The sequence below is a fragment of the Gopherus evgoodei genome, chromosome 18, assembly GCF_007399415.2.
Source record: "Gopherus evgoodei ecotype Sinaloan lineage chromosome 18, rGopEvg1_v1.p, whole genome shotgun sequence".
Taxonomy (NCBI): Eukaryota; Metazoa; Chordata; order Testudines; family Testudinidae; genus Gopherus; species Gopherus evgoodei.
This window is the reverse complement of record NC_044339.1, coordinates 17,590,565-17,610,840: the sequence shown is the minus strand read 5'-3', so window position 1 is coordinate 17,610,840 and position 20,276 is coordinate 17,590,565. Positions and strand designations below refer to the sequence as shown.

The window sequence follows — 20,276 nt, the reverse complement described above, 5'->3', positions numbered from 1 at the left end:
AAGGTTAAACTATATCTTTGTTCTTTTTCTCACAATTTGAACAGAAAATGTTCAAGGAAACTGAAATATTTATTCCCCATATTTGCCTTTATTGGAAATGATGAGCACAAACTCAGTTCCAGCCTGCTGAGAAGACAAGCTGGCTTTCAAGTTGTGATCTCTCAACTGAAAGTATAAATGACAGTTTTAGCTCTGTTGTTTGCGTGGCGTAGTAAAAGAAGACTCTTGGCAAGCTTCATCTACATGAGGGTTGGAAACTTTGAGTACCTAAGGCCTCTGCAGAATTATGCATGTTTCTTTGAAATTTTGCAAGGGATTCGGCGACTGCTGGGGTTCCTCTGATCATTACTTTTCTCAATCTGCTTTCTTTGGATGCTGAACTACAGAAAGTATAATTTTTCCCACCTTGCCACTGGACTAGTATTTGGCTTCAACTTCTGTGAAATTAAGCCCACACAGAATTTGGCCCTAGTTTTTACCAGACTATCTATTTTTTTCTGTCAGAAGAAAACTGTATTACAATTAATATCAACACATCACAAAAGGAAACCACAACATTGAAGGAACAGACTCAGCAGCTGAAAGATGGAAAGACACACCATTTTGATTTTCCAAATAAACAGTATAAGGCTATGGATTAACAATTGAAATGAATGAGCAAGAAATATTAATGGAGTATTAATCAAAGATATTATTAGATCATGACTGAAATAGATACAAAGAAAGAGAAGCAAGAACATAACACTGGATTATTCTCTCATGTAGATTCTGATTTCCTAGAGATTTTCTTACACTTAAATCTTAATTTTTTAAAATATTTTCTTCTTCCTTCATCATATATTTTTCTTTTTGAACACCACTGACCACTAGTCTGTTTGACAAAACACTAGGTTTTATTACCATCCTTGCTAACAAGTATGATGAGAGTGTTTTTACTCAGTGGTTGATTCTGAAATTTTGCATAAACTTGTAAGATGATATTGTGCAATTGCAACAAATATTTCAATTTTTTACTGCACAGTTATTAAATTTTAATTGTTTATTTTTCCTGTTTCTCTTTTGATGGGAAGATGAGAATGGTCGACTTTTGGAGATCTGGGCTGGAGTCAAAAACCATCAAATTCCAGCAAGTTCTTCTACCAGCTTATTCAAGTTAATTGAAGAAGTTGAAAGGAAGCCAGTGAAAACCCCTTTGTATGTAGTGTGTGGAAAAATCTATTTCATGAAGTTTTTTCTCATGAATAATACACAAGGTGCAGTGACTAAATGTCTTGCAGTCACTCATTGGTGTTTTTCCTGTGTATCGGTGCAGACTTTTCCTTGCAGTACTTGACCTATCATCTAGTTCAAGCCAGATTCTTGGAATTTTCTTGTGCCATCACCACTTACTTTCTATGAATTTCTCCTCTTCCTCCCAAGCCTGTCACTTCCAGAAGGCACTGGGAACCTCATTGAAATCAGTAGAAAGAATCCTATTGCCTTCAGTGGCCTTTGGCTCATGACCCTGGGTGATAAGGCTAATTCTTTTCATAAACTCTGACTATATTCCCTCTTACATTACCAGGTCTGCCCAGATGGGAGGGCAAGTGGGGCAATTTGCCCCGGGCCCCACAGGTTTCCCCACGAGAATATAGTATTCTATAGTATTGCAAATTTTTTTTATGGAACGGGTCCCTGAAATTGCTTTGCCGCAGGCCCCCTGAATCCTCTGGGCAGCCCTGTACATTACTGCAATCTTTATTGACATTGAGTGTGAGAATCCTGGGGTAGATCTTCTTTATTCTTTTTTCCCTTGTATATCTGAATTACTTTGCCAGTATTTCGTGATACAGTATTTTGAAAGAAGCCATTTTGTTCTTCAGACATTAAATTCTACAAATATTACTGATGAGGTAGAAAAAAGATATTGAGTAAGTGTCAAGCCTAAGCCCCATTTTCAGAAATAAATTAGGCACTTAGGCGCCTAAAATGTTGTCTGCATGGGAAAGGTGTTTAAACTAAGGTGCGAATTTAAATAGACAAAGTTCTACTGATATAACTGGTAAAACTTTCCTATGTAGACAAACCCTTAATTCCATTGTAAGTGACTCCTCCTAAATCACTTAGACAACTGTGAAAATTTTATCCTTTGTGACAGTTTTGTTTTAAACCAAGCATGTGTTCTGATCACTGGATAGTTTGTTTCTCCATAGTCACTGACTGTGTATCCGACGAAGTGGGTATTCACCCACGAAAGCTCATGCTCCAGTACGTCTGTTAGTCTTAAGGTGCCACAGGACTCTTTGCTGCTTTTACAGATCCAGACTAACACGACTACCCCTCTGATACTTCACTGACTATGGTCTTTAAAATGGTCTTTAACAGCTGGCTCTGTCAAAGATTGGTAAATCATGGCTGCCACTGAAAGTTCATTGTTTTTACAATAAACGTGCATGTGCTGTACTTTCTTTAAAAAAGTAAGTCCCCTAACATTGCTATGTTTTTGAAAATGTTGCCCATGGTTGTTTAAGTATGTTTCCGTCAAAACATGACATGGAGTCCTTTGTCTGAGAGGATTTTTTTTTTAAATAGTAAATTATAGCTGCTCAATCAAGGGATTCCTTAACTATGAAAATATAACAGCCACGATTTTCAAAAACAGGAGCCTTAAAGTTAAGCTTCTAAATCCCAATTTAGGATCCTAAATAAGTGATATGATTTTTCTAAGTGCAGATCAACCAGCACCTCCCATTGCAGTTAATGGGAGCTACTTTTGAAAATCAGCCTGCATATTTAGGATCCTAAATCAGGATTCATGACTGAGATTTTCAGAGCCTATGTGAGTTTGGCACCCAGTTCCCATTGAAATTTGAAGTGGTTTGAACCCTTGACTCCCTTGAAAATCCCAGCCAACATATTGCTCAACATATTTTGTAGAGTAACATATTTCTCTATTCTCCCTCATGGGTAATGGCTGACCATAGGAGAAAATATTACTCAATATCTTTTATCTAACTAAACACTTAAAATCTTTACTCTCAGCAGCACTCTACGACATGAAATGTAATCCACAATAAACATTTTCTTTCAAGTTGCTCAGTTTTAATCATATTATGATGATTATCAGGACAGGTCATCATTGTGATTTTGTGTACCAGTTCACCAAGACCTGACAGACATGAGATAAGTAACCAAAATAAACTTGGTGTACAAAGGTTTAGGGCTACACTGTTTGCTGACAAAATGAGATAGACTAAAGTTTTGGGACATCAGCTAGTTTCTCAGTACTGTATGTTATGTTGTATATATCACAATATACATACACAGCTGTAACTTTCATTCACTGGATATTTTATGGCCCTGATGGTAAATTCCATATTATATCTGGATTATTTTATTAAAATCTTAAAACCTATCAGCACAAGCAAAATAAAATGTCAACCCTATTTTCTTTCACAGTGGATTTGAGTGTATTAGCTATCCTTTGATGGATGCTGTGTCTGGAAGCTGGAAAGTGAAAGCTGCTGTCCCTATATCTGGCAAATCTGGATTTGCACTGGCTGATTTACCAATCCCTAAGGGAGATATAGAGCCAGAATCCAAATCAGACACCCTGCTTGGAATGAGAGATGCCCCTAGCACCGAGGATGGTGAGTAGAGATAATGGATTAGTCAACTGCTCAGCTTTTTAGTTAACTGAGAAACAAAAAGTATCTTTACACAGGAGTAAAACAACTCAAAAAAATAGGAGACAGCTTTTGTAATGCAAATAGGTGGCTCTCAAAGCATTTTAACAGGAGAAGTGATTTCCACTGACTTTCTTATAATAAATGGAATAAATTTCATAGAAACATTTAATTTCTGTTTTATAAAAAACAACCTCTTCTCCAAAGCTTCTACTTCAGTTATTTTGTTCAGTCAAAACACACTGGTTCACAATGAATTAGATAAAGGAGCTGCAACAATCACTTAGACAATCTAAGTTCACTCACTGTGGTAGAATGAAAGATGGGCCTAAACCATGAAATGTAAATGTGAATCCAGAATTTTGACCCTCTCTCCCACCGCCAGCATTCAGAGGCGTTGGTGTTGGTTCAGCCCATCTCCAGTAACAACTTTCATTCTGTGACTTCAAATGCAGCAGATGCAGTGTCTTGAGTAAAGTGAAAGTGCCAATTTCAGCAAGAATGGATGTGCTGGATCTTAAAGCTTCTAGCCCCTTTAAGATATTTTTAATTAATTGAAATCAGTTTAAGATAAACACCTTTTAAGTAGAAATATATGTTTCATTTTTTCCCCTCTCAGTTTTGTCCTTGTTGCTTGCAATATGTGGTGTATGGATTTTTGGGAAATGGCCAACAAGCTTTAACCTGAGAGCCTATTTTGAGGCTATAGAACCACAGTCCAGTATTCTCAATCTCATGTTGTCTTAAGTCATGAGATTTAAAAAATAGTAAATTTGGGATCCTTTTATTTGCCTGCTGGGTTTGAGAAATTAGGGTCTATATCTTCAAGCTTTACTTTGTAATTATAAGGATTAGAATGTTCTCCTTTTTAGAAAGTGAAAATTGAGATTTTCACATAATCACCCAGTTTTAGGAGGCAGGGCTTTAAGAAAAACATAAAATAGCTCAAGACTCATATAAAATCACCAGAGTTGGCAACTCTGTTGGTCAGATTTCCCTTAATCTTTCCTGACCATTTCATACATCAGACTCTTGTGTTAATAAAATGAATTATCAAATGTAAAAAGCTTCACAAATAGTTCACTGCTGTGTCCTACCATCTGTGAATGCATGTATGAATCTCATACAGTTCATTCAATTGGAAAAATCCCTCTTTCTTGTGGATGGCACTTCACATACCACCACAAGGGGTGCATTTCAAGGGGAGCCATTTCATCAGAATTTAGGAGGGATGAGAGTACACAGAACAGAGAGAGGGAAAGTTGCTTGTTGTTTTTAAATATTAGGTCTATGAAATAAATAAAATTAAAATAGGAAAATATGGAGTTACATGACAGTAATTTGAATTAGTCTACTGGAGAAATCATGTACGGTTCTTGGGGTGTAAGACTTCTATTTAAGGTATTTAAATGGAACCCATTACCATAGTGTCTGAGTGCTTCGCAGTCTTTACGGTATTTATCCTCACAATACCCCTGTGAGGTAGGCAGTGCTATTATCTCCATTGTATGGTTGGGGCACTGAGGCCCAGAGAGGCTACGTGACTTGCCCATGGTCACACAGGAAGTCTATGATGGATTAGGGACTTGAAGTCCTAAGTCCTATGCTAATGCCCTAACGTCCTCTTGTCCATCTCATTACCTCTTGAAGGAATTATAGCACAGTAAGTTGTAGTTGCATGTTCATCCTATATAATATATATATTCAATACTTAGCTTGTTATTCCATTTTCCTACAGGACAGGGAGTAACAATTGAACTAACACTTTCTTTATAAACATGCTGGTATTGCTTTACCACCCTATTATTCTTGGAATTATTCATGGGAGCCTAATGCTGAGACTTGGGAGTTGAATCAAAGTTTAATCACGGCAGTTTATTGTGAACAGTGATATTAAATCCTCCCATATAACTTGATACATTGTAAATACATGATTTGCATCTTAATATGGTCAGTGGAGTAACAAAGCTGGTGGTAGTTACGAGTTAGTTGAAAAAACAAAATAAACACCATCTATCTTAGAGGTTTATTTTGATAGCCCCAGCTTGTGTGTGACACTGGTTTTCAAAAATCACTACTTTGTGCAATTTTTTTTGTCATTTGTTTTTTAACTCACCAAAGTAAATATTGATAATGAAGAAGAATCCTTATTTACCACATGAACTAATGTTAAATTATCACCACAAGATTAGGGTTATTAAACAAATGTGTCTCACTCTTGCTGGCTCATTCCGGGCCATTTGATTAGTGAATTTTCAGGTCATAGGTAAAAATATTTTTTCCCTTTCATGGGACATTGAAGCAGAGAGAGTCTGGAGTTGAAATCCCTACTACAATATTTGTAACTAACAGCTTTCCTGCTACAAGCATAATCCAGGCTGTTGGCTACCACAGAGGGAGGGTCAGGTAGATGACTGATTCCTCCATCCTTGTAAGTGTGAATTGTAACAGTATTGTATTTTTTTAACTCCTTAGTCACTCTCAACAGAACACACATCACTTTTCTTTTCATCAGAATGGATGGAAGTCTTGCACCTAGTTCAGCTGATTTCGGTTTCTTTAGAGAGAGGGCTAAATGCTCAGCTTCACTGAAGCAGAGCTTATCATGCCTGGCATGGGGGAGACAAATGTGACTCTAAGCAACCTTTCCACCCTAACCTCCTCATCCCGGGACTGCTCTTGGGCCACAGCTCAAATTGGAACAGCCCGAGGGCTGCTTTAATTGTACCAGTTTGTAATGATCCCTTTGTATGGCCATTACACCAGCGAGGATCTCCAGAGCACGGCACACTCCCTTTTACCCAGAATTCTGCTATGCAGACATGCCATCTGGAGCTATGGTGACATTAGCATGGGCCGGGAACTTTTGACTTTTCCCTTAGCTAACCTTTTCATTCACTATGTCTAATTAAGGTATAATCCTTCTACCTACTGCCTACCCATAATTAACAATTCACTTTTCTATTCTTCTTTAACCGTAATTGGAGGATCACATTTGGGCAGAAGCTGGATTGAGCATAAATAGGGGTATCAGCATGTTTTGGGCGATCCCATCAGGATTTGCAGAATCTTGGCTTTTGTTTAAAAGAAAATGAATTTTTAATTCTTCTGGTTCAGAAGAACACCTACTGGATGTGACCCTGTGCAGCACCATCTGCGTGAGTGTGCAGAAACAGACACAAACAATGGGACAATTCTGCCCTGGTGTAATTTCACCAACTTGTGAGTGGGTTGTGAATGTGACAGACAGGAAAGAAGAGAGAGGTACTAGGGGAAGAGAGTCAGTGATTAGGAAAATTGAGGAAGAAGAGAAAAGAAAGGAGGGCAGGACAATGGGTGAGATTGAGGGGCAGTATACACAACAGAAGAAAAGTGTGATGGCAGGACATGGAACAAGTACTGTACAATATAGAAAAATAAGTATGGGAGAAATGATCCAGAGAAGAGACACCAAGATAAATAGTATAAAAGGTACATAAAAAAATGGAGTGAAGACATCGGAGAAAGAGAAGGAAGAAAAAGCATGAAAGAGATAAGTCAGATCAGCATTTGTTTGTTAATTAATAATAAATTTAGTGCAAAAATGTTGCAATGACAGACTGTTTGTTTATTAAAAAAAGTGGGGAAAAGAACAGTGGACTGGGAAGCATATAGTGGAATTCACTCAAGGCAGGATCCACATACTGCAGAGATGAGTGCAGAGAGGTGTGTAATAATAATAATTATTACTAATAATAGTTAATAAATTCCCAGGGCCTGCCCTGACGGTAGCTATTTCTAATTAGCATTGCTAGCATAGAGGTCCACTCCTTACAGTGGAACATAGGAATTGCCAGACTGGATCAGACCAGTGTCCAGTCCTGTCTCCAAAAGTGGACTGCACCAGCTGTTCTAGGGGTGACCTGACTCCAAGGACGGTTCCTCCTCCTCCCTATAGTGGGTGCTTTATGCCCTTAAATATGAGGGGGTTTATCCCTTCCAAAAGTCTTGGTGGGTTTGTTGTTTTTGTTTGAATAGGGGAGCAGAGGATTACTCTTGTTAGCCATATAAGGGTAAGTCTACACTGCAGTTAAACACCCGAGGCTGGCCCTTGTCAGCTGACTTGGGCTCACAGGGCTTGATCTTAAAGGACTGTTTTAATTGTGGTGTAGATGTGGTGAAGATGTTCGGGCTCCAGCCCGATCCTGAACATCTACACTGGAACTGAACAGCCCCTTAGCCTAAGCCCCACGAGCCTGAGTCAGCTGCTATGGGCTTTAACTAGGGGTTTAACTGTAGTACAGACATACCCTGAATGTCTAATTCCTTTTCTTAAATCCTGCTACAGTCTTGGCTGCTATGGGCTTTAACTAGGGGTTTAACTGCAGTACAGACATACCCTGAATGTCTAATTCCTTTTCTTAAATCCTGCTACAGTCTTGGCCTCCATTATGTATTGTGGCAGTCATGTCCACAGTCTAATTACACATTTTGTGAAAAAGTATTTCCTTTTGTTGGTTTTGAATTTGCCCCCCCTTCATTTTCACTGAATGTCTTTTTATACTTGTCTTATGACACAAGAAGATAAATAGAAGATCACATTCTATTTTCATTATTTTGTACATCTTTTATCATGTCACCTTTTAGTGGGGTTTACTACACCAGCATAAAGCCTGACCTTTCCCGTAGCTGCTGTGGATTGGAGCAGCAGCTGCAGCTCCGCCATGCTAGTTGCATAGATATTGAGAGCCACTGGAGCCATCAAAACACAAACCAATGGTCTCTTCTTTATCCTGCGTCATTATGGCTTTTGTGATAGTCTTTGTGAGGATGATGATGATGATGTGGACACCCTTTGCTTTGTGTGTAGGGGGCTTCACCTGCATTTCCCTGTGCAGCCCCATGTGGGGCTTAACTAGTGCAAAGAACTTAGTGCTGTCAATTTCAGCCAAAATAAATAAGACATAATGTACAACATTGTTGTATGGACAAGTATTGAAAATGTAGTAAGAACTGGGGCCAAAGCACATCTTTTACATTTTGAATTATTGCTTCCGAAAGGTTCATTTGACTATTAGGTTTGCGAATTTCCGCCATGGAGATTTTTTTCCTGGCCATTGTTTTATTGATTATGCTCTCATTCTTCTCAGCAGGTTTCATCTCTGGTTTTGAGAGAAATGCTGTCTAGCTCTCAAAATGCCTCAAGAATAACTTCTGTTGATGAGTAAATTATGAGGTCCTTGAGGCTTTCATGCAGCACAGTCTGGAGTATGGTTGTAATAATGAAAATTCATGCAGTTCTATCCACTATTGATGAACTGTCAGCAAAATAGAATTCGGAAAGGTTCTGTTGTATAGTAGTAACACATATGTACCCTTTTATTTCAAATATGGATGGTTTTCCATATTTCAAAAAGGTAATGAGATCCAAAGTTAGCAAAGATGGATTAGATGTAATTCCTTTGGCGAGTCTCCTTAGTAACTATTTAGTTATACATATTGCAAATTTACCAATTCATTTCTAGCTGTTTCCTGATGTTAGAGAAGTAAATTAGTTTTGTAAAAATGAGTCTTTTTGGTTTTTAGTGTTGTTTTCTTCTTCTAACATCAGTCATAGCAGCAACAGTTTTATGTTGAAATATGAATAATTTTCTGAGGCTCTTTTTGAAAAGTTAATAATGGCTGTTTAAAATAGCACTAGACAAATTACCAAATGGAATCAGAGCAGTAATACTAGTTTGTTTATTTCAGTTTATGTAACACTAATGGAAGTGATGCATGCGTGTTAAGGGAGAATATTCCTCTTATGTTCTTGATGTTTTTACAAGACTTCAAAGTGCAATATAAAAGAGATTTCTAAGCATTGATAATAGCAACATGGTTTTGTCCAGCTTCTCTTAATCCCTCTGATTTAAATTTGGTTTATAGCATCACATTTTCTGCTGCATCAGCTACAATATTTCTCATATTTGTGGAGCGAAGAACTATTTATTGTGTTATATGTCTTACATTTTGGGGAATTTGTAAGACAGAGCAACAAGCTTTCAGTTGAAAGCAGGACTAGGAATGCATGGAGCATTCATATTCAGACGTATCACTGATTGATTGTTTAGAAGATTGGAGCTTTTAAAAGTTCAGATTCTCTTCCTCACTGTTTTTGTGCCACTAGTGTTCAGTTTTAATTATTCCATCCTCTAATTCAGGCCTGTTGTTAAAGTTTTACCATACTAGCGCCATTAAATGTGCAATCCTATCCCTCAGTCTGCTGAGTCACAACAAGGAGAGTGTTGTTTTGGTTATTTTTGTTTGTTTGTATTGTTTTATAACACTGTTGGATTCTCTTCTCAGTTCACCAGAATGTCACTTCAAATTATGATATATTGAGCTTAAATAAGAAAAAAAAAGCCATAGAAATCAACTACTGAGCCATCGCTTATTACTCCATCTCTTTAATTAGGGAGACAGAAGAGAGCCCACATGCTGCTAAAATAAGTTACCTCATAGGCAGAAACCAACCATAAAACCAAGAAACGATATAGCTAGGAATTCAAACAACTGGAGTTCTTGCCAATCCATGTTATCTTGATTGACAAAATCCAAATACAACAAGCTATATTTCTTTTCATTACACAGTGTCTAAGACCCTGGTCCAGCAAAATTCTTCACCATGTGCATAAACTTTGAGGAATTGGGTCTTAGAAGAGTAGATCTCACTATCAAATCTGTAAAATATGATATTCTATATATCTATATTTAAAATACATTGTTTGTAGCAGTTTTTATACCAAAAGAGTTTCACCAATGGTAGTTCGGTAAAGAATGTGTTTGTCTACTAAGGAAGTAATTGGGGAGCATAATATACTTTCATCTTGACTTTCTAATTGTCAATACTGTGTTTGTCTTGTAGAAGTTTTTGACATGTCAATGTGTTGGGGTTAGGGGTGAAGGGAGTGGATGTGGCCAAGGAGTTCCCTTTACCGTATAGTAATTTCTAAACTGATAAAGTAAACCAGAAAAAGGTGGACTGAACATTTACTAAAGAAATATGTTCTGAGAATGTTTTGACAGAAGATGCATAATTTACTGCAACACAAGCATCTGATGGCACATAGATACTTTCTGCATGATATTCAATAAAAAAGTAGTTACTATAACAACTGACTCACCATTCGTATAGCCAAGAAAGAATACATCTTAAAAGAAAATACATGAGGTCACATGCATTCTGTAGTGTTGTTGAAAAACATGTAGCAAAATAAACACATTCTCTCTCACTGATGTTAAGGTTGATTTTTAACAAGTTGTAATTTTGCTAACCAGATTAGGAGACTATACTTTTTTCATTCCTTGAACATTATTAGAAAAAATAGCAGAGAAATGTTGTTTTCTTTTGTTTTAAATAGACCTTGTTTGAGTGTCTCATCTCTAATACCTGTAGAGAGTCATCTGTCTAGACAGCTGACCAGACAGACACTAGTATAAACACTGGTATAAAAAAAATAATCAGGAGCCTTCTCATTCTGCCTTGAAGATTTCTTTTACTTTAAAATAGATTGATCTGAATCTGCTACTTTAAAATTACCATTGAGGGTCTGATTCTGCTCAGATTTGAAGTCAATAGGAGTTTTACCTTTGACTTCTGTATTAGTATGATCAGGCTCTTAATCTGCTTTCTTTAATGCCTGCCGCCAGATCCTCAGAGCTAACATCAAAGCCCACTTCTCCCCATCAATGCTTCCCGCTCCTCCATTGAAGTTCCCAGTGCTAAAACTCTTGACATCATCAATGTAGGTTGCCTCAGGACCATCATTTCTTTGAAGACATGATATTAATTTCCACTACAGACAAACGTTCTGCTGCAAAGGTTTTCAGCTCCACCCTCTATTTCCCCTGGGCCAGGATGAATAAAAAAGTCCTAAGAAGTTAGATTATTTGAAATCTCGTACTTACATGTCTCTCCCTCTGAAGAAGTTCCGAATTCTACATCCTACAGATATATTTTTAACTTCTCTCCCATTTGTTGCTTTTATTTATAGCTTTGCTTTTACCTGAACTAAATTGTTCAACCAGCATTTGCCACCTATATTGGCCAACCAGTGTCTACTGCCATTTTGATCATACTTCTGTCTATCTAGGTTCTTGTATGCTTCCATCACTGTAGAATCTGATACATTTTGTGTGAAAAATCCTGTTTTTTTCTATATCAGCACTTAATCATCCTTTCTTCTGTGAATGCTGTGGACCAAATCCCATCTGTCTCACAACGCTTCCAGTGAAATAAAATGTGTGGGTGAAATTTTGGAACCATTAAAGTCAATAGTAAAACTCCCATTGACTTAAGTAGGGTCAGACTTTCATTCTGCATGTGTAAAGCAAGCAAGATGTAGTCCTATATAGAGTTTTCCCATAGTTACTGAGGCTTCCTAAAGGTTCCGTCTTTTGGGATTCTGTACTCCAGGAAAGCTCAGTAGTTCTTTGAGCTTTACTGGATTTAGAGATCGTCACTATCTCTGTCTTCTCCAGAGATTTTTCTTTCCACTCTGTCAATTGGCAGCTTTTATGCTTTGGACTCTTCTTTCTTGTAAATAAAAGATGCAGGTATCAAAAACTAAGATTTCCTATAGCAACAGGATGAGAAACTAATATACATAATGCCTACAATAATCTTATTCTCTATACATTCCTTCTTGAAAGTTGTTTAAAGAACTTTTATTAGTGTTGTGGCAATGAGGAACTGTTGAAATCCACATAGTTATGAATATTATTTTTGTGTGTGGAACCTTCCCAAGAATCTTTTATCTTCCCATTTGTTTTTCACTATCTTGCACCCGAAACCAGGTGGCCTAGGAGCCAAATTCAGATCTGGTGTAAATGAGCTCTAGGAATATTGAGATATACATTTACCACCCTTGAGTGAATTGTAGGAACAAGGAATAGAATGTAATGACGGCCAGTACAGTAAACCTCATGCGATATTGTGTAATATCTCAAGATATCTCTGTTATGCTCATTAGAGCAAAGTGTGGCTATTGTAATATTTCATTGTTAATCTCATGAGATTTTTCAGTAACACTGGTAATAGCAATACAGCATTTGCCTTTCCCACTGTAATTTCTTTTAATATTGCTTAAAATGACACTGTCAAGGTTTATAAGCACCGCAGTTGACCTATCTTAATATTACAATAGGTGGAGAAAATCTTCTGCATTCTAAATTTCTATAGTTTTAAAAAAATCCGCCACTCAGAAATAATGATAAAAGGCTTATTTTTATGGGACTCACAAAGGACACGTTGAATGCTCCCTCAACTGCCTCTGCAGCAGCTGGAACAAAATATTATAAATGCTATTCCCAGACCAGTGCTCTTATTTCCACAGTTTTATGTGAACATAAAGAAGTATTTGCATTAGAAGCTTTGTTGGAGGAATGCATAGAGAAAAATTATCCCATGAACTTTGAGTCCATTTACTGCACAGGTAAAACTATGTTTGCAGATTATTTTCCCCTTGCAGATTATTTTTATTTACATGCCTGAAGGAAGTTAAGAATAAAAGGAATTGTAAATACAAATTGTTTCATAATAATAACGTACTTTACAAGTGAGGTAAATATCATTGTCTCCATTATACATATGTGGAAACTGAGGCACTGTGAGGTAAAGTTCTTGCCCGTGGTCACCCAGAAAGCCAATGGCAGGAGTATAAATTATGTAGCCTGAGTCCCAGACCAGTATTGTTTCTACTAGGCCTTATTGCTTCTCTTTTTAAAATGTTACTGCTGTGTTATGTACACATCAGAATGTTTTTCATATTGGATTTTATTTATGTTATTATTTGCTACAGTAGCTATCATCCTAGCAGCTAGATGTTTTCATTGCAAAAATTAAAACACATAAATTACATGTATTATTCATGATAGAAGGCAGAAATAAAATAGAAACTACCATCTCTATTCTTTATCGAGAATTGGTATCTTAGCTCTTGGGGGGAGAGAAAGACCTGACCCAGAAGCAAAGCACTAAATGAAATAAATGAGTCTCAATCTAATGCCCCCCAGACTCATACTGTAGCAGATGGCCAAAGGGAATCCATTCCAAAGATGAGAAACTCAATTGACAAAATCCTGTCTGCTGACTGGGAAAGATCAACAAAACAGAGCCAACATGCTCTAAACCATTACTTTAGCAAGTGAGATTTCAGCATAGCATTTTTTCAAGGGAGCAGCTGAGTAAGGACTTTATACAATCAGAGCCCAAAATTGTAGCTTCCAAAGTGTTTCAAAGGCACCTTGTGTGTTGTGTTCATGGACTGAGTTGCAATTTTTAAAAATATTTAAATGGCAATTATAAAATGCAACTGTATTTTTTCAAGCAAGATAATTTTGTTCTGTCCCAGTATAGATAGTATGTCACCATTCTTTTGTTAGACACACAGCCAAGAAAACATAGCACAAAAAGGATTATGTTATTGTAGTATATGCACTACTTGCTCTGTTTCTGTTCCTGAAAGGATTGAGTGACATTTAAATTCAGGGATTAGTCATTCACCTTACATAGGTGGTCTGATTCAGACCCTTCCCCCCCCCCCCCCCCCCCCCCGCCACTTCCTCCAGTGTTCACAGAGCTGCTAAGGCACAAAATGTATCCAGTAGAGAATAAAAGCACTACCTGCTCTTGTTCAAGATTAATCTCCTTTCCAGGACCAAGGTCCTCTGTAGTGCAGGGAGGTGTGGTTTACACCTCTCTGTGCTAAGCAGAATATAACTGGCCTTTAGCCTTTGAGTCTATGAAAAATGTCTGATCAGCCTGCAGATGCAGTGATTGAATAGAAACATGATGCACAGCCATGCGAGCTCAAGGTTCAATGCATGATGGTAGCCTGACCCCTGGTCACAAAGGGTTATTCTGATTTCAGGCTAACCCTGGTTCCAGTTAAGACATTAACAAATGTTCATTGACTTAAATGTAACCAAGATTTGGCCTGCTAACCAAAAATTACTGCTAGTGAAAAAATGGTAAATGGCAGTTCTTGAATTCAGAGGGTTAACACTTTTTTGCATTCATTTTTGAGTCCACTCTCCCCTTAAGATTTCTGAGGTTATGAGGTCACTCTCCATCTGTGGTTTGCTCAGTCTTAACATTTGTTAAAAATAAGTACACTATAATGTTGGGAAATCTTTATGGCAGGCAAGCCATCTGTCCAAAGGGGAAGGGAAATCCTGCTTGTACAGGTTTATATCTGGAAAGCATATAGAAGTTAGTGACCTGGGCCCACATGTGTATAAAAGGATTAAGGGGGGAGGTGGAGCAGGAAGAGGAAGCAGCATCTACAGTAACCTGTGATGTATCTATATTTCTTTTCTCTGTTTGACTAAAAGTATAAATAAGCTTGTGAGAGTTCCCGTCTGTGACCTCTGATACATTTCTGTAATCTCATTTCTCCACCACAACAACAGGGCTATAAAGTGATGATTAATGTGTTTGCCGATTTTGCAATTAAAAACCCTGGGCTAGTCCTGAACATGCTGATTCTATTAGATTAACAGGGACTGCCAGAGATGTGGCACTAATTGTGATAAAAGGGGTCTTGGTGTTTCTCAAGCACATCCCCATTAACTCAGTTTAATGAGGCATCACTTTGGAATTAGACTCTTGCTATACAAATTTCTTCTCCGCTTTCACTTATACTGCTACTTTTCTACATAAGATACTTTTTCTAATATTTCTGTCCTGAAAACAACATATAATATGTGTGTGGTGAATTAGAATTTATGATGATACATACTTTCGTGAAATACTTTGGAAAGGTTTGAGTTAGCTTAGAGATAATGCCTTACATTCTGCCTTATAGTGGTGGACTTGTGCTCACTTCTCTTTCTGGTCTCTTGTTCCCTGAGATAGCAGGCACTTAGCACTATAGATGCGGGGTCAGGAATGAAGCACTTCAGGTTACTCCAATTGTGATCCCTCAGACCAATAAATGAACAGTGAATCTCTGATGGAAGTCCATCCAGTTTTCTTTAGCAAGAAGAATTGTGAATACAACACAAGATCTTGAAATTTATCTTATAATATGGGTGAGATGAAGAATGATGTACACCAGCATCTGACAAACACCAAGGGAGACACATGCAGGAGCATGTTAGTCAATGACAGTTGAAATGACTCAATTTTGAAAGACAAAGTCCTCACTAATCTAGGATCAAAGTTCCTGCAGGAACATCTACCACCCTGTGTCCTGTCAAACCAAATTATAACATTGACATAATTATGGACTGGACCAAGAGGCTGGGCATTGTGTGAGATACTCTCTCCCTGAGAATGGGCATCTAGCATGTCTGTTCCACTGTGGCTGTTTTCAGAAATTAAAACTTCTTTCTGCTTCAGTCATTTTAATAATCAGAATTTAACTTCTCCATTACCGTCTATCCTTCTGTACATAATTCTTGTTCAAGTCATTGAGAGCTTTAGTTGTTCAGCAAAAACAAGGCCTTGAATGTCTAAATGTAGGCACGCAGAATTAGAGGCCACTTTTGAGAATTTGTCCTATTGTGACTTGATGGAAGGTCCCAGAGGAAATTAGTTTAATATTAGAACTGAGCGGAACCCAGAAATGTCTAGCTTTTAATGCTGTGACCATTATAATACACCTGTCTTTGAATGTCTAGTGAAAAGATTTATACCTTTAATCAGATTCAGTATCTGTCTCCATATTCATTATACAATAGCATGTTGGAATATTTTATTGATATGAAACACTTTAGTTGTTTACGTTTTGTTTCATTTTTAAAAAAACTTTCAGATTGGCTGCTCTGCATTTTGCTTCGAAGAAAAATCTATCTCATTCATATGGAAGATTGCCAGATACTCAAAAACCTATTTTGGTTAAATTACAGTACCCAGATTTTAGTAACAAAGCACATTGATTTTATATTCAAAAAGATTTTTATATTTAGTCTGTTAACCTTTTGTAATTTCCACCCACAGCTTTAAACTGTAGAACATTTTTTATGCTAATTGTTGCCAGTAGGGTATCTGCCATGGTCCCTTAGTAATTTAAATCCATTGAATCGTAATGCAGGTGCTGATAATTGCAGAACTGTTATTGTCTGACTGGCTGCAGCATATACATTTCAAACAATTCCTTGCAAATTGGATTTGAGAACGTTAAAAAAAATCACATCATTAAAGATAACCTTACATTATAGTAAAAAAAAAAAACCTAACAAAAACCAACAAACTGAAATTGTATTGCGGAATTGTCTTTCTCATCTGCAAGACAGTTTGAAGTATTTTGGCTTTAAAGCATTCATCAGTGTGACAGTTTCTAGGGGCTTGACAACAATTATGTAATTTAAAAAAAATCCGTATTAGTTCATTCCTATTACAACTGTACTGGAATTTGTAGCTAATGGTTTCTGGAAAATGAAATCAGGTCTTGTATGGCAGCACAGTCCAATGAATAAGGTGCTGGAATGTGAGTCAGGAGATCTGGGTTTTAGTCTCAGATCTGCTGCTGACCTGCTATGTGACCTGGGACAAATCACTTAACTTCTCCATATCTCCATTTTCTCAGGTATAAAATGGAAATAATGATAATTATGCTCCTTTTTAAAATACTTTGAGAACTGTGGATCAGGCCCTATAAGAACTAAGTATTAATTTTTTATTTATTGTATCAGCATCCTCTACCTCAAGTTCAGATGTGACTGTGGCCTATTAAGAATCCGTATTCTGAGTGGTTAATAAACATCTTGTCCTGAAATCACAATGCTTTGAGGTTTAAGTCTGGGAAAATATATATTGTAGAATAATTTTTAATGGATTGTTGAACCCTCTCACAGTGGAATACTTGTTTTCACAAAGTGCTTTGCTGTGTGTTGGCCAAATAGGGCCCGTTTCCCCCTGGAGCTTACCTAATTACACCAAGGAGGCACGGAGAACAAGAAGACGGGTACCACACCTTTATTTTCGTTCAGCTGAGCGGGTGTTTCTTCCCGACTAATGCCAGAGAAGAACACACCTTACATGGGCGACCTGAGCCCCTTTTATAATCAGCAACAAAGAACTTAGTTTACGTCACTTTACTGACCTATAGATAACAGGTTACACAGAATACATGGATTATTTTGGGGAGGGGGATACAGGACACATCTGTTGCGGATACATTTATCATTTTGAAGGGAAGATAAGGTACATGTCTTGACCCCTGGCATCAAATATCTTTTGAGGATACACGAGAAAGCAGCTGCATACACTTTTGTACCAAGCGGGCCAATTAATAAATAGCTAACATGGTTAAATGTAAGATTAAATACATGCCCCGTCCTTGATTCCCTGGTCCCGTCCATCATTCAAATCCCTAGGCTTATCCTCTAGCTAGGCCCATCCTTTAGCTATAAGCAGAAAGAGCAAGAGCAAGACACAGGCCTTTTGATTCTTAGCAGGCCTTTTGATTCTTAGGCCTTTTCTATCAAGTTTCCCCCCCTTAAAAACATTTCAAGAGTTTATAAGCTTTGCACCTCAGTTCCTTCGGGCTTATACAGTATTATCATTTGCTGATAAGTAATTTGACCAGCCAGTTTGCGGACCGCTGCAATTAAGCACGGGGTGAAGCAAGCAATTGTTAGTAGGATGGTAATAAAGAGTATAAAAAGGAGGAAACCTTTCCGTAACCATCCCCACTGTGGTAGCCAGGAGGTAAACCAATCTGTGTCCCAACCGCCCCAGGTCTGTACTGGGACATGGGCTATTTTCCTTATTTCCTTAGTTAACTGCTTTACTGCTTGGCCATTATCTATTTGTAAGCAGCAGTTAGACTCATTTAGTTTTGCACAAAGTCCCCCTTCCTCCGCTAGCAAATAGTTAAGAGCTATGTGGTGCTGGAGAATTGCGTGTCTCATTTGAGTTGATTGATCGGCCAAGAGATCTAGTGCTGCAGCTGTTTGATTAGTTATTATTTTCAAGATGGCCTGCAGCCTAATAATTTGATTGAGATTGTAAATTGGTTCCCGGGCTCCGGTTACAAGCTCACTGGGATTCCAGGTGGCTGGTCCATAATGTTTGATAATTCTTTTAGGGGGCCATTCTTGAGCTTCCCAATTTTGGGAACTTCCAGCGGTTAAAGTGGAGTCTAAAGACCGCTTTTCCCTAACTAAGTTATCATAAACTTTAACTCCCAATTTATTTCCTTGGGCTTGAGGCAATAGAAAGAATAGGGGTCTAATATATCCTACGTAACATACTCCTGACCAGTTTGGAGGCAATCTGCGATAAGCATAGGATCCACAGATCCAATAATGGCCTTTTAGGGCCCAGATTCCATTGGCAAAGGGGCCATCCCAGGTTTTAGGAGAATCGGCGGGGCCTGGCTCTTCATAATATAAAGCATTGCCTGACTCTATGGGTCCCCCCAAGAAGTTGTCGACTTTTGGGTTACAGTAGTTACATTTCCACGCTTCAGCCCCTGCCTTCCATACACAGTTACAACCAAATTTTGGATTATTGGTACTAGCCCAAAATTGTCGAAAATGGGTAACTCGGGTTCCATTAAGATGTTGCCACGCCCACTGATACCACCGTACCACATGGTGTTTGTCGGTGGTATTGTCTTGCTGGCAGCTTAGGAAGAGGGCATCAAAGTACCCATCTAGTCCTACTGCTTTACAGCCATCGCCCCTGTGATTCCAGTAGGAACATTTTACCCAGCTATTGTTAGTTAGCTTTACATGGGTAAGGTTCCACCGTCCTTGGTACTTAAAACAATCATACGGGCGACAGTGGGGATCCCAGCAATCAAAACCCAGAGATAAGGTCCACTCACACTTGCTTTCTCCCATATATTTTCCCTCACGTCTTGTTCGATTAAGGCAAAAGACACCTACTCCAGCAGAATAGAGTCGCCAAGGGCCATTGTTTTCAGTCCACCTTCCCGTTCCCTTATGTACTATGCTTAAGCTACTTAGCCACCACTTAGGCTGTACCGGTTGAGCTACCCAGGGCCATTCATCTAATTCTCCTGGACCGCCACATACCCAGCAATTAGTAAGGTTAAAAGAATTTGCTATTATTTCCCCTAGTTGCAAAAACTTATTTTCCCAACCATATGAATAGCTGAACATACAGACCAGAAATACAATGGAGAGTTTCATTGCTTCTGTCTTTTAAACAGTCCTTTTAGTCCTTCCAATCCTTGGTATTCCCAGGTAGAATCTTCGCCTGTGTCACTCCGGGCTTCCGGAGCCGGAGGGGACAGAGGGCTGTTGTCCTCTTCAGTTAGGCTGTCCTCTGGATCAGAGCTCAGGAACCGCTTTACTCGGGAATGATGCGTCCACTTGTCGCTTCCGAGGATCTTAACAGCGGCCTGGCTGATGAGCGATACAGTATGCGGACCGTCCCACCGCGGTGTGAGTGGATCACGCTTCCACTTTTTAACGAGGACCTGATCACCGATCCGGAAGGAGTGCACCGGTTGCTCCAAGGGAAGGGTCTGGGAAGGTGCTGCGTATCAATGTAACTGTAACAAAACAGATTGCAGCGCAGAAACCTGTTTCCATAAAGAGTCATTCCCCACTTCCCAGTTTATATTCTCTCGGTACCCCGGGATGAGTACTCGGGGAGGGAACCCAAAGACC

The 20,276-nt window shown here is 38.4% G+C and overlaps 1 protein-coding gene across 3 annotated transcripts in view; it reads left to right on the top strand.

The window, feature by feature from the left end:
- MORN1 (MORN repeat containing 1) overlaps positions 1-20,276 on the top strand; it is a 130,324-nt gene that overhangs the window by 37,555 nt on the left and 72,493 nt on the right. For all 3 annotated transcript variants that reach the window (XM_030537661.1, XM_030537660.1, XM_030537662.1), the window contains 2 exons: positions 1,071-1,194; positions 3,439-3,629. In XM_030537661.1, the coding sequence (XP_030393521.1) occupies positions 1,071-1,194; positions 3,439-3,629 (315 nt within the window). The remainder of the gene's footprint in view (positions 1-1,070; positions 1,195-3,438; positions 3,630-20,276) is intronic.